This window comes from Rhinopithecus roxellana, chromosome 8 (assembly GCF_007565055.1).
Source record: "Rhinopithecus roxellana isolate Shanxi Qingling chromosome 8, ASM756505v1, whole genome shotgun sequence".
Classification (NCBI taxonomy): domain Eukaryota; kingdom Metazoa; phylum Chordata; class Mammalia; order Primates; family Cercopithecidae; genus Rhinopithecus; species Rhinopithecus roxellana.
Window position 1 is genome coordinate 45,459,100 of NC_044556.1, and position 14,721 is coordinate 45,473,820.

Here is a 14,721-nt window from a genome sequence, read left to right on the forward strand (position 1 = left end):
CAAAGATGAATTCATTTATTTAATTATATATTGGTACCTTGTAATCTGTGCTGAGAATAAGTATTAGTATTTACAGGCTTTATAAATCATGCTGCTTTCGGTTCAGTAACTTACTCTCAAAAAAGAAGACACATTTAAAGAGTCATAACTTTTCTTAACAAGCCCTACTATTGTAGGACTTTCTTCTCAGTTCAACTAAAAACTGAGTTGTCACATGACTAGGAAAGATTAGGCTCATGGACACATAGAAAGGTGAGAAAACTGGAATTTACTGGGTGAAAAAAGGAAAAAGAGAAAAACTTTCAGCAGAGTGAGAGGGAAGCCTGTTACCTGGCTCCTGTCCCACCACCGGAGCTCACGAGGTGAGGCGCCTTCCTTCTGCAAACAGCACGAACTTCCATGGCTCCACCCTGTTCTCCTGGTGTGTAGGCCTGTTAGAGATTCTCCAGGGACACCTTTATGCTTGGTTGTCTCATTCCCCCTCTAAAGAAATACATTTAACTGCCATTAGGATAAGGATAAGGATGAGGACTTATCTTAACTGCTTCCTGCTGACAGGGGGTGCTGTTTTGGAGTAAAGGCAGTCAGAGCTCCCTCAGAGGCCTATCTGAGGGTCCTCGGCAAAGGGGCCCCTTGTCCAAGGCTCTGGTTGCATGACTGTTTGGAGTTTGATGGCCTGAAGGCAAGAAGAGACAAACTGGGTTATTAGAAGACATGTATCAAAATGAAACAGGGCCGGGGTAAGGACAGCTCAGAAATCCCAAGGCCTTTTAGCAGTTTGTACAGGGAGAGGGAGGCCAAAAGCCCCACTAGTACAAAAAAACAAAAAAAAAGCCCTTTTGCCAGCATGTCAGGCTTCTGGGTTCCCTTTCCCTGAGCCGAATCCTATGCCAACCAGTTTAAGGTTTGGGAAATTAACTCTTCCCAGTTTGGAGGATGCATCTGAGGGGAGTGTCCTGTAGTACAGAGATACAATTACCTATCAGTGAAGAGAGGACAGAGGAGGAGAAAGGAAAAAGAGGGTTCTCTTTTTTCAAAGGAATCCCAGGGGTTCAGGATGCATTCGAAAGGGGTACAAACTGAAGATAGATGGCTACTCATCTAGAAAGAGGGGAGCAACTGTCTCTTCCTAGCATATACCTGGGGTATGTGAGGGAGGGAAAGTGAGGTGTTCCTCTTTCTTTCCTCTGTCCTTCTATCCCCAAGTCCAGGCAACCATGACAGGGTGACACCCATGGGTGCCAAAGCAGCTTGCACCCATGAAGCAGGGAGGTGCTGGAGAATAGGAATTATCCGCTCTCATGTATGCCTCTATCCCCGCTACTGTCAGTAACCTGGGAGTTCTCTAAACGTCATTTATGCCATGGATATTAGCACAACCTTTATCCATAAAACGGGAGGCTTGGCTTAATCAGCAGGAATTAGCCATGCTCACCTGCACTGTGCAATTTAACTTCTGTTATCATCTGCCTCTGGATCCCTTAGATCCAGTTTCCTTTCCTAGGGCTTTGACCTGAAGCTTGGAATTGAGTTTAGGACAGTGGCTCATGCCTATAATCCCAGCACTTTGGGAGGCTGAGGCAGGTGAATCACCTGAGGTCAGGAGTTTAAGACCAGCCTGGTCAACATGATGAAACCCCATCTTTACTAAAATTCAAAAACTAGCCAGGCGTGATGGCACATGCCTGTAGTCCCAACTACTCAGGAGGCTGAGGCACAAAAAAATCTCTTGAACCCAGGAGGCAGAGGTTGCAGTGAGCCAAGATTGCACCACTGCACTCCAGCCTGAGTGACAGAGTGAGACTCCATCAAAAAAAAAAAAAAAAAAAAAAAAGTACCTTGTTGTGCTTTTATTTCAATGCTCAGTTTACAGAAAAACCATATAATACCTTTTTTAATTTAGTCAGTATTTTCATACTGAATATAAGATTAATTTTGAAAGATTCTTACAATCTTTTTACCACTTGTTTGAACATTTAGCCTTATCTGCAGTAGTGCAGTCTCGGCTCACTGCAGCCTCCACCTCCTGTGTTCAAGTGATTCTCCTGCCTCAGCCTCCAAGTAGCTGGGATTACAGGTGCATGCTACCACGCCTGGCTAATTTTTGTATTTTTAGTAGAGACAGGTTTTCACCATGTTGTCCAGGCTGATCTTGAACTCCTGACCTAAGTGCTAGGATTACAGGTGTGAGTCACTGCTCCTGGCCAGCTTTATCTTACCGCTTTATCTTACCTAAAACAATTCAAGTAGTCTGAATTGTATGTCATGTGGGTAACTCCTAGCAATTTTTAAGTTTAATGTAAAACCTGGTAAGTTGTTTTGCTAAGGTTTGACTCCTTCCAGTATAATTAAGGGTGTGGTTAGCTTTATATGCCCCCAGGCCTTTCAAAGTTGTACAGTTCTTAAAACCAAAAAGCAGTTTGTAACTGCTTTTTTAAGCAAACTTAGTAACTGAACTGCATAACTTAGTCCATCTATTTATATTTTGACAACATCTACATTTTACCAATAATCTGTGAGGCTGTTTTTATTTTTCAAAGATTAAAGACACATGAACTAAAAGGTACCACAGCTTTTATCTTCCCTTTAAAAAAAATAGTTGATCCAAGCACTTATCTTCCTTTAGGTTAATTAATTAGAGCACTTTTTATAGACATCACACACAACACATATATAATTACACAGACAGGCAGAAGAAAACCCAGTTGCCATAAGATCTTTCATCACAGGGAGAGGGATCTATCTGCTTTTAATTCCTGGGGTTCCATGAGGAAAACAGAGGTCTCCCCTCTCATGCGGGCATTAAAAGTGGCAAGGCAAAATGGAGAAAAATAACTCAGTCGACCGAAAAGAAACACTTTTTCCAGCAAAACAAGGTCCAAGAAAAGGAAAACATAAAGGCCTTGTGAAGATAATTACAACTTAGATATCCACTTTTGATTAAGCTGAGCACTCCTTAAGAAAATTATTTTAACTCCCTTATTATCTAACTTTAGCTCCACCAAGCGGCCAGTATTTCTGGCTTTCAAACTTTACTTAAAGGCTCAGAGAAAGGAAAATCCAAGGTGGTTGGTAGAGGGCAGGGGAATTGACAAATAGCAAAAGGACATACAGATACCAAACCAGAAAGGACTCATTTCCTAAGCCAGGATGAATCTGGGCCTCACCAGGCTAAACAAAGCCATGCCATGGGGTTACAGGCCACGCCCCCAAGGACGTAAAACAAGATGGAGGCCTGCAGCAAAGTTTGCTATGTACCATACAGAAAGACATGCAAAACACACAGATTGGCTACAGACTAACCTCACAAGTCCTTTCTCACAAAACTCTACAGAAAATATAAACAGTAATCCTCATCATTCTCAACAGAGCAAAACGTCTTCCAAAAGGAAAAGGAAAAGGAAAACCTCCTTTAAAAGTATACTGCTTTTGGGGTGGAGAGGAGATAAGGATGCCTGGGGGAAGAACCTCTTATTCTTATGCAAATGGTTCCTCCACCAGAGAGAGGAGCTTAATTGCTGTGGGACAGAGCTAGACTCCCTGGAGGGAGGAGGGGGAGACTCTGTAGGCACCTGGTGGGGAACACCAACCAGCCTTGCTGGTGCCTTGGGGCCTGGTCGGTGGCTATGCCTCATTCCTGCCCTGTGTGGCCACTGGACACCACACACACATGCTGCAGACACTGCCATGTACCCCAGCCAGTAAAGAAGTGGGGACAGGGAGCTACCCCACCCAACTGTCTTGTGAGTGCACCCGTGACCATTGGGGTGGGTGTGGACCACCTCCAGTATTGTAAAAGGAAAAATAGGTGCCATTGCTGTCCCCCCAAAAAGAAGAGGAATGCCGTAAGACCAAAAGGCTCAGAAACGAAAGTGAGAGGTTTTGAGCCCCCATTTGACTCGCCCTTCTGTTGGGGGTGTTTGGACAAACGGAGACAAGATGGCGCAGTTCCCGGTTCTTCACCATCAACTTTCCCGCACCGGGAAAGACACGGGTCGACTGCGCTGGCGCAACCCGACCTCCGACGGAGAAAAACCGGAACCCGCCTAGCCACGCCTACCGACCCGCCTATGTCCCGCCCACTGCCCGCCCACTCCCGGGCCCAGGACATAAAAGCCACTCCCTGCGGGTGCGCGGTGCGAACTTCCTTGGCCCCTCCTCCTACACGGGACCCAGGAACCTCGCCCAAGAACGCCGGTGCGAACTTCCTCGGCTCCTTCTCTTGCGCGGGACCCAGGAACCTGGCCTGAGAACGCAGGTGCGAACTTCCTCGGCCCCTCCTCCTACGCGGGACCCAGGAACCTCGCCCGAACGCCGGTGCGAACTTCCTCGGCCCCTCCTCGTACGCGGGACCCAGGAACCTCGCCCGAGAACGCTGGTGCGAACTTCCTTGGCCCCTGCTCCTGTGCGGACCTAGGAACCTGGCTGGAGCGACTTCGTCGGCCTCCACCGCTGGAGACCGGTGAACCTCACTCCCTCCTTCACATTGGCTTGTAAATAAAGTTTTTTTTTTGCCTTGCCTACTTGCCTTTTCTCTGGCATTTGCTCTGGGGGTCGCATTAAAGCAAATCAGCGGGAATGAAGGAGGACTGGAGAGGCCACGGGGTGAAACAGGAGAACTTTATTGAGTGCACTCAGACCCAGCACATTAACCATTAACATCCAAAAACTAGGCCCAGAACAAAGACAGCACTTGATTTTTTTTTTTTTTTTTTTTTTTGAGACGGAGTCTTGCTCTGTCGCCCGGGCTGGAGTGCAGTGGCCGGATCTCAGCTCACTACAAGCTCCGCCTCCCGGGTTTACGCCATTCTCCTGCCTCAGCCTCCGGAGTAGCTGGGACTACAGGCACCCGCCACCTCACCCGGCTAGTTTTTTGTATTTTTAGTAGAGACGGGGTTTCACCGTGTTAGCCAGGATGATTTCGATCTCCTGACCTTGTGATCCACCACAGTGGGATCCGCCACTCCCAAAGTGCTGGGATTACAGGCTTGAGCCAGCACTTGACTTTTAATACACACTTCTAAAAGGGGGTGGGCTAGCTTGAAACAAGCTTACAGTGGCACAAAGCATAGTAGTGTGATAGCAAGGATACAGAGGCAGAACAAAGGCAGTTAATCAAATTGTGACAGGTGCATTATTCAGGATTACATATGACTCTTGCTTATGCGGCCCAGGTGGCTGTTTTCTAGACTTGCTCAAAAGAGCCTTGCAAGTGCTTATCTCACAACCTTCGCTATGGTGCCCAGACGGCCGCAGCCTAGGCCTACTCAGGCATGTCTTATAACCTTCACTGTGCTGTTTAGATAAAACAGAATGCTGGAAGTTACTAGTTACAAAAAACAGGTGTCTATAAACTGATAAAACTTGAGGAGCAAGATACAATCATACGGAAGGAGGATGGGATTCAAGGGGGAACTTTACTTTTTCTTATCCTCTTGTTGAGGAAGTGCTGGGAGAGTCTCCAGAGCACATCCTTTGAGCCCTGGCTTCTTTGAGAGTGTTATCGAGACTTCACCCAGGTCTGGGCTTTGCCTGTTACTGCCTTTGGGATGAGTCAGCCTCATATAGAAAGCTTGTTTTTCTCTTTTTTAATTTCATTTTTCTTTCTTTAATTTCCTGTCTCACTTCCTCAGGCCCCACATTTGAGCGCCAAAGATGGTATAGGACTTTCTTCTCAATTCATCTAAAAATTGGGTTCTTGTCACACAACCAGGAAAGATCAGACTCATGGACACATAGAAGGGTGAGAATAATGGAATTTATTGGGCGAAAAAGGAAAAAGAGAAAAACCTCAGCAGTGGAAGAGGGACCTGTTCCTACTTTGCCACACAGGAACTCAAGAGGCTGGGCTCCTCACCTCTGCCAATGGCATGAACTTCTGTGGCTCCACCCCGTTCTCCCAGTCAAAGGTCAGTGGGAGGTTCTCTGGGGAGCTCTTTTTACTTCACTGTCTTACTGCTTTATAAATGTATAACCAAAGGTCAAGCAAGACCTTTCCTTTGTTCAGGACAAGAAAATATAATCGTTGTCCCAAACATTTCTACTTCATATGTAATCTGTGCTTTGTCTTTACTTCAGGTATCACTTAGTTTTCACCTCCTTGCTTTATTATTTCTATTTCTACATTATTATAGTGTCCATCTGGAGTAACAAACTCAACCCGTGCCAAACTAAAATAGTTCCACTCCTGTTTTCTCTCTCCTGATCCACATGTGCACACTAAGAAAAATCTTTCTTTTCATTCTATTCACCCTAGTTTTCAAAGCCACAGCTCTAGATAATCATTCAAGACTCTTCTGCTTTCTGTTTCCCAGTCAGTAACTCCCCACATCCCTCAGTCCCAATGTCCTAAGTATCTTAAAACTTTACTTCTCATTACTCAGTACCTAGTTCAGATTCTGACCATATCTAACCTGGGCCTTTGCAACAGTCTTTTAACTGGTTTCTCTACCATTGCATTTCACCATTTTAATTCATTCATTACATCAGATGGAGCTTCCTAAAACCTATGTTCATATTACTCCCTTGCTTAAAACTCCTTTAGTCACCTCATAAAGGAAAAAGGTGCTGTATCATTCAAGTACTTTCATGATTCTTTAAAGACTCCACTTCTTGGCCGGGCGCGGTGGCTCAAGCCTGTAATCCCAGCACTTTGGGAGGCCGAGACAGGCGGATCACGAGGTCAGGAGATCGAGACCATCCTGGCTAACACGGTGAAACCCCGTCTGTACTAAAAAATACAAAAAACTAGCCGGGCGAGGTGGCGGGTGCCTGTAGTCCCAGCTACTCCGAGGCTGAGGCAAGAGAATGGCATAAACCCGGGAGGTGGAGCTTGCAGTGAGCTGAGAACCGGCCACTGCACTCCAGCCCGGGCGACAGAGCGAAACTCCGTCTCAAAAAAAAAAAAAAAAAAAAAAAAAAAAAAAAAAGACTCCACTTCTTTAGTTAACTTAATCCTATGTAATAACATTGGTGAAATCATGTGGGTTTTCTACTTATATCCTTTTATAATATATGAATATATTTTGTTATATTTTAAAATACATATATTTTTGTCCTTGTGCCACCTAAAATCATTTTTCATGCTGGTCTTTGGAAATACTGACCTAGAAGGTGAAATCTAAGCCCTGTGATGTGATCCCTCTTGTTCTTCACATCTTGCTGCTCTTCCTCTCTTTCCACCTTACATATATGAAGGCTGAAATCCTAGGAGTTCCCCAGTGTGATATGGTTATTTCACTCTCCTATGCCTTTGCTTGGAGCAGGCCCCCCTCCCCTGTTCTCTCTTTAATGAACTTTTTATCCATAGGAAATCACTCCATCATTTTAAAGTTTTCCCTGAAAGTCACTCCTTCTATGCCTGTATCTACTTCTCTTATAGTATTTTTCACATCCAAGGCTGCTGACACTTGAAGGCAGGGTCTAAGTCTTCTCTGTGTTTTACCTGTCCCTCACATAGAACCAGGGCATATAGTAGGGCTCAAAAAAAGTTTCTTGGATTTTGCTGAATCCCAGACTTTCAAAGTTAAAATTAGGAGAACCCACAGTTAAGGGAGTCATTCTAATTCCTAAAAGCATTTAATTAGTTCTGTATCACGGTCCATAAAAGGACAGTGGAACTGATGGATCCTAGAGTTGCTTGTTTGAGATGAGACCAGTGGCTAATGAGATAAGTTCAAATTCGTAACTCCAAAGCTTATACATACCATTCTGCCTCTCAGTTGACATGTGTTGGTCAATACATAGTAATCTGTGATGAATTGTCTTTGTTGGGTTACTTCTAGATTCATGTTCTTTAAAAGTTACATAATCAGGACTAGATTCCAAGGAAATAATCCAAAATAGAGGAAAAGCTATATTCATAACGTTCCAGTGGACATTTTCATTTAGAGCAGCAAAAGATTGGAAATAATTTAAATGTCTACCTTAATGGCTAATTATGTAATATATCAGTTTAATGGACTATTTTTCTGCTGTTGAAAATGGTGGTAATTGATATTATGGAGAAAGTGAGCACTAAATAATTTCAAGTGGTAAAAGCAGAAAGCAGAATTGTGGGATTTTTAAAATTTTGTTTGTTTTTGTTTTTACTGAGTTTACAAGTATATTAGGAAAAATTGTATTTTAAAAATTTGGAGGAAAGAAAATTTGCCCTTAGTTACTTTAAGAGGGAGAGATGGATGGGTTTAAAACTTTTTCTTTTCTTTCTTTCCCAGATTTTCTGAACTGGATTCTGAAAAATACGGAAAAAAATTACAAATCCTGGGCTAAGGGCAAAGTGGTTTCAACCCTGATCATGTATCCCCAACCCTCTGGTACGCCAAAGTCAGGACTTGCTTTTGTTCAGCCAGGAGGCTTTTATTCTGTAGGATTTTTTGTTTGTTTGTTTTTGAGACAGAATCTCACTCTGTTGCCTGGACTGGAGTGCAGTGGTGCAGTCTTGGCTCACTGCAACCTCCACCTCCCCAGTTTAAGTAATTCTCGTTCCTCAGCCTCCCAAATAGCTGAGACCATAGGCACACACCATCACGCCCAGCTAATTTTTGTATTTTTTGTAGAGATGGGATTTCATCATTTTGGCCAGGCTGGTCTCAAACTCCTGACCTCAAGTGATCCACCCACCTCGGCACCCCCAAAGTTCTGGAACTAAAGGTATGCCACCATGCCTCAGCTTCTGTAGACTTTTGTTTTGATTTGTTTTGTTTAATTTTTATTTTTTAATTTCATTTTCCCATAAGTTATTCAGGTACAGGTGGTATTTGGTTACATGAATAAGTTCTTTACACTAGTGATTTGTGAGATATTGGTGCACCCATCACCCGAGCAGTATACACTGCACCATATTTATAGTCTTTTATCCCTCATCCCCCTCCCATTCTTCCACCCAAGTCCCCAAAGTCCATTGTATCATTCTTATGCCTTTGCATCCTCATAGCTTAGCTCTCACATATAAGTGAGAACATACAATGTTTGGTTTTCCATTCCTGAGTTACTTCACTTAGAATAATAGTCTCCAGTCTTATCCAGGTCACTGCAAATTTGGGTTGGTTCCACAATTTTGCGTTGGGCATTTGGGTTGGTTCCATGATTTTGCAATTGTGAATGATGCTGCTATAAACATGCATGTGCAAGTATCTTTTTCGAATAATGACTTCTTTTCCACACTGTTTTCCATAGCAGCTGTACTAGTTTACATTCCCACCAGCAGTGCAGAAATGTTCCTTGATCACTGCATCCACGCCAACATCTACTGTTTTTTTATTTTTTTTATTATGGCCATTCTTGCAGGAGTAAGGTGGTATCACATTGTGGTTTTGATTTGCATTTCCCTGATCATTAGTGATGTTGAGCATTTTTTCATATGTTTGTTGGCCATTTTTATATCTTTTGAGAATTGTCTATTCATGTCCGTAGCCCACTTTTTGATGGGATTTTTTCTTATACTGATCTATTTGAGTTCGTCGTAAATTCTGGATATTGTCCTTTGTCAGATGTATAGATTGTGAAGATTTTCTCCCATTCTGTGCGTTGTCTGTTTACTCTGCTGACTGTTCCTTTTGCTATCCAAAAGCTCTTTAGTTTAATTAAAGTCCCAGCTATTTATCTTTGTTTTTATTATATTTGCTTTTGGGTACTTGGTCATAAAATCTTTGCCCAAGCCAAAGTCTAGAAGGGTTTTTCCAGTGTTATCTTCTAGAATCTTTATAGTTGTAGGTCTTAGGTTTAAGTCCTTAATCCATCTTGAGTTGATTTTTGTATAAGGTGAGATGTGACAATCCAGTTTTATTCCTTACATGTGGCTAGCCAGTAGTTATCCCAGACCATTTGTTGAAAAGGGTGTCCATTCCCCACTTTATGTTTTTGTTTGCTTTATCGAAGATCAGTTGGCTGTAAGTATTTGGGTTTATTTCTGGGTTCTCTATGCTGTTCCACTGGTCTATGTGCCTGTTTTTTTTTGTTTGTTTGTTTGTTTGTTTGTTTGTTTGTTTGTTTGTTTTGAGACGGAGTCTCGCTCTGTGGCCCAGGCTGGAGTGTAGTGGCCAGATCTCAGCTCACTATAAGCTCCGCCTCCCGGGTTCACGCCATTCTCCTGCCTCAGCCTCCCGAGTAGCTGGGACTACAGGCGCCCGCCACCTCGCCCGGCTAGTTTTTTGTATTTTTTAGTAGAAACGGGGTTTCACCGTGTTAGCCAGGATGGTCTCGATCTCCTGACCTCGTGATCCGCCCGTCTCGGCCTCCCAAAGTGCTGGGATTGCAGGCTTGAGCCACTGCGCCCGGCCATATGTGCCTGTTTTTATACCAGTGCCATGCTGTTTTGGTGACTGTGGCTTTATAGTATAGTTTGAAATCAGGTAGTGTGATGCCTCCAGATTTGTTCTTTTTGCTTAGTCTTGCTTTGGCTATGTGGATTCTTTTTTGGTTCCATATGAATTTTAGAATTGTTTTTTCTAACTCTGTGAAGAATGATGGTGATATTTGATGGGGATTGCATTGAATTCGTAGACTGCTTTTGGCAGTATAGTCATTTTCACAATATTGATTCTACCCATCCATGATTATGGGATGTGTTTCCATTTGTTTGTGTCATCTATGATTTCTTTCAGCAGTGTTTTGTAGTTTTCCTTGTAGAGGTCTTTCAACTCCTTTGTTAGGTATATTCCTAAGTATTTTATATTTTTTGCAGCTATTGTAAAATGGGTTGAGTTCTTGATTTCATTTTCTGCTTGGTTGCTATTGGTGTATAGAAGAGCTACTGATTTGTGTACATTAATCTTGTATCTGGTGGCCGAGCGCAGTGGCTCACGCCTGTAATCCCAGCACTTTGGGAGGCGGAAGAGGGTGGATCACCTGAGGTCAGGAGTTTGAGACCAGCCTGACCAACATGGAGAAACCCCGTCTCTACTAAAAATGCAAAAATTAGCCAGGCATGGTGGCACATGCCTGTAATCCCAGCTACTCGGGAGGCTGAGGCAAGATAATTGCTTGAACCCGGGAGGCGGAGGTTGTGGTGAGCTGAGATCGTGCCATTGCACTCCAGCCTGGGCAGCAAGAGCAAAAATCTGTCTCAAAAAAAAAAAAAAAAAAAAAAAAAATCTTGTATCCAGAAACTTTGCTGAATACTTGTATGAGTTCAGGGAGCTTTCTGGAGGAATTCTTAGGGTTTGCAAGGTAAACAATCAAACAGGGATGGTTAGACTTCCACTTTACCAATTTGGATGCCCTTTATTTCTGTTGTCTGATTGCTCTGGCCAGGACTCCTCCAGTTGAAGAGGAGTGGTGAGAGTGGGCATCCTTTGTCTTGTTTCCGTTCTCAGAGGGAATGCTTTCAACTTTTCCCCATTCAGTATTATGTTGGCTGTGGGTTTGTCATAGATGGCTTTTATTACATTAAGATATGTCCCTTGTATGCCAGTTTTGCTGAGGGCTTTAATCATAAAGGGATCCTGGATTTTGTTGAATGCCTTTTTTGCATCTATTGAGATGATCATGTGATTTTTGTTTTTAATTGTTTATGTAGCGTTATCACATTTATTGACTTGCATACATTAAACAGTGCCTGTATCCCTGGTATGAAACCCACTTGATCATGGCAGATTATCTTTTTGATATGTTGTTGGATTCGGTTAGCTAGCATTTTGTATTAGGATTTTAGCATCTTATGTTCATCAAGGATATCAGTCTGTAGTTTTCTTTTTTTTTTGGTTATGTTCTTTCCTGGTTTTGGTATTAGGGTGATGCTGGCTTCATAGAATGAATTAGGGAGGGTTCCTTCTTTCTCTCTCTTGTGGAATAGTGTCTAAAGGATTGGTACCAGTTCTTCTTTGAATGTCTTGTAGAGTTCTGCTGTGAATCCATCTTGTCCTGGACTTTTTTGTTGTTGTTGGTAATTTTTAAATTACTATTTCAATCTCACTGCTTGTTATTGGTCCATTCAGGATATCTAATTCTTCCTGATTTAAGCTAGTTGGACTGTATTTTTCCAGGAATTTACCCATCTCTTCTAGGTTTTCTAGTTTATGTGTGTAAAGATGTTCATAGTAGCCTTGATCTTTTGTATTTCAGTGGTGTCAGTTGTAACATCTCCTGTTTCGTTTCTTAGTGAGGTTATTTGGATTTTCTCTCTTCTTGGTTAATCTTGCTAATGGTCTATCAATTTTATTTATCTTTTCAAAGAACCAGTTTTTTGTTTAATTTATCTTTTATATTGTTTGTTTCAGTTTCATTTAGTTCTGCTCTGATCTTAATTATTTCCTTTCATCTGCTGAGTTTGGGTTTGGTTTGTTCTTGTTTCTCTAGTTCCTTGAGCTGTGACCTTAGATTGTCTGTTTGTGCTCTTTCAGACTTTTTGAGGTAGGCGTTTAGGGCTATGAACTTTCCTCTTAGCATTGCCTTAGCTGTATCCCAGAGGTTTTGATAGGTTGTGTCATTATTGTCATCCAGTTTGAAGAATTTTTTTTTTTTTTTTTTTTTTTTTTTTTGAGATGGAGTCTCGCTGTGTTGCCCAGGCTGGAGTGCAGTGGCGCGATCTCAGCTCACTGCAAGCTCCCCCTCCCGGGTTCCCGCCATTCTCCCGCCTCAGCCTCCGAGTAGCTGGGACTACAGGCGCCCGCCACCGCGCCCGGCTAGTTTTTTGTATTTTTAGTAGAGACGGGGTTTCACCGTGTTAGCCAGGAGGGTCTCGATCTCCTGACCTCGTGATCCACCCGCCTCGGCCTCCCAAAGTGCTGGGATTACAGGCTTGAGCCACCGCGCCCGGCCGAAGAATTTTTAAAATTTCCATCTTGATGTCGTTTTTGACCCGAAGCTCATTCAGGAGCAGGTGTTGTTGTTGTTGTTGTTGTTGTTGTTGTTGTTGTTTTCTGAGACAGAGTTTCGCTCTTGTTGCCCAGGCTGGGGTGCAGTGGCGTGATCTCAGCTCACTGCAACTTCTGCCTCCTGGGTTCAAGCAGTTCTCCTGCCTCAGTCTCCTGAGTAGCTGGGATTACAGGCGCATGCCACCACTCCCGGCTGATTTTTGTATTTTTAGTAGAGATGGGGGTTTTGCCATGTTGGTCAGGCTAGTCTCGAACTCCTGACCTCAGGTGATCCTCCCGCCTCAGCCTCCCAAAGTGCTGGGATTACAGTTGTGAGCCACTGCGCCTGGCCTATTTGCATGGTGTTGAAGGTTCTTTTTGGAGTTGATTTCCAGTTTTATTCCACTATGGTCTGAGAGAGTGCTTGATATAATTTCAATTTTCTTAAATTTATGGAGGCTTGTTTATGGCCTATCATGATCTGTCTTGGAGAAAGTTCCATGCACTATCAAATAGAATATGTATTCTGTGGTTGTCAGATGAAATGTTCTGTATATATCTGTTAAGTTGCTTTGTTCCAAGGTATAGTTTAAATCCATTGTTTCTTTGTTGACTTTCTGTCTTGATGACTTGTCTAGTGCTGTCTGCCAAGACCAACTCAGTTGTGGAGTCCCTAACCCAGCGGCGCTAGAGGAATTAAAGACACACACACAGAAATATAGGGTGTAGAGTGGGAAATCAGGGGTCTCACAGCCTTCAGAGCTGGGAGCCCCGAATAGAGATTTACTCACATATTTATTGACAGCAAGCCAGTGATAAGCATTGTTTCTATAGATTATAGGTTTACTAAAAGTATTCCTTACGGGAAACAAAGGGCTGGGCTCTGGCTAGTTATCTGCAGCAGGAACATGTCCTTAAGGCACAGATCACTCATGTTGTCATTTGTGGCTTAAGAACACCTTTAAGCAGTTTTCCGCCCTGGTTGGGCCAGGTGTTCCTTGACCTCATTCCGGTAAACCCACAACCTTCAGTGTGGGCATCATGGCCATCACGAATATGTCACAGTGCTGCAGAGATTTTGTTTATGGCCAGTTTTGGGGCCAGTTTATGGCCAGATTTGGGGGCTTAGCCCTAGCAGCTGTCAGTGGAGTATTGAAGTCCCCCACTATTATTTTGTTGTCTATTTCATTTCTTAGGTCTATTAGTAATTATTTTATAAATTTGGGAGCTCCAGTGTTAGGTGCATATATATTTAGGATTGTGATATTTTCCTTTTGGACAAGGCCTTTTACGGTTATATACTGTCCCTCTTTGTCTTTTTTGACCGCTGTTGCTTTAAAGTTTGTTTTGTGTGATGTAAGAATAGCTACCTATCTCTGCTTGCTTTTGGTGTCCATTTGCATGAAATGCCTTTTTCCACCCCTTTATTTGAGTCTTTATGTGTTAGGTGAGTCTCTTGAAGGCAGCATGTAGTTGGTGGTTGAGTTCTTATCCATTCTGCAGTTCTGCATCTTTTAAGTGGAGCACTTAGGCCATTTACATTCAATTTATTATTGAAATGTAAGGTACCATTGTGTTCATTGTGCTTTTTGTTGCCTGTGTACTTTGGGTTTTTTTGTTTGTTTTTTTGTTTTTGCTTTTTAACTTGTATTTTTGTTTTATAGGTCCTGTGTGATTTATGCTTTAAATAGGTTCTGTTTTGACATGTTTCTGGGATTAGTTTCAAGATTTAGAGCTCCTTTCAGCAGTTCCTGTAATGGTGGCTTGGAAATGGCAAATTCTCTCAGCATTTGTTTGTCTGAAAAGGACTGTTCTTTCCTTCCTACATGATACTTAGTTTCACTGGATACAAAATTCTTGGCTGATAATTGTTTTGTTTGAGGAGGCTGAAGATAGGGCCCCAATTCCTTCTGGCTTGCAGGGTTTC

The 14,721-nt window shown here is 42.9% G+C and overlaps 1 protein-coding gene across 8 annotated transcripts in view; it reads left to right on the top strand.

The window, feature by feature from the left end:
• The window catches only part of THEM4 (thioesterase superfamily member 4), a 55,907-nt gene that overhangs the window by 3,985 nt on the left and 37,201 nt on the right, over window positions 1-14,721 (top strand). Inside the window, exons 2-3 of one of the 8 annotated variants that reach the window (XM_030935909.1) lie at window positions 5,634-5,909; window positions 8,217-8,315. The exons of 4 other annotated variants lie outside the window; for them this stretch is intronic. Coding sequence is in view for 1 of the 4 variants with exons in the window: in XM_030935908.1 (XP_030791768.1) it covers window positions 5,871-5,909 (39 nt within the window). In the remaining 3 variants the exon portion in view is untranslated. Of the gene's footprint in view, window positions 1-5,633; window positions 5,910-8,216; window positions 8,316-8,603; window positions 8,653-14,721 lie in introns of those variants that run through there. 3 more of the 8 variants (XM_030935908.1, XM_030935910.1, XM_030935911.1) reach the window with 3 other exon arrangements.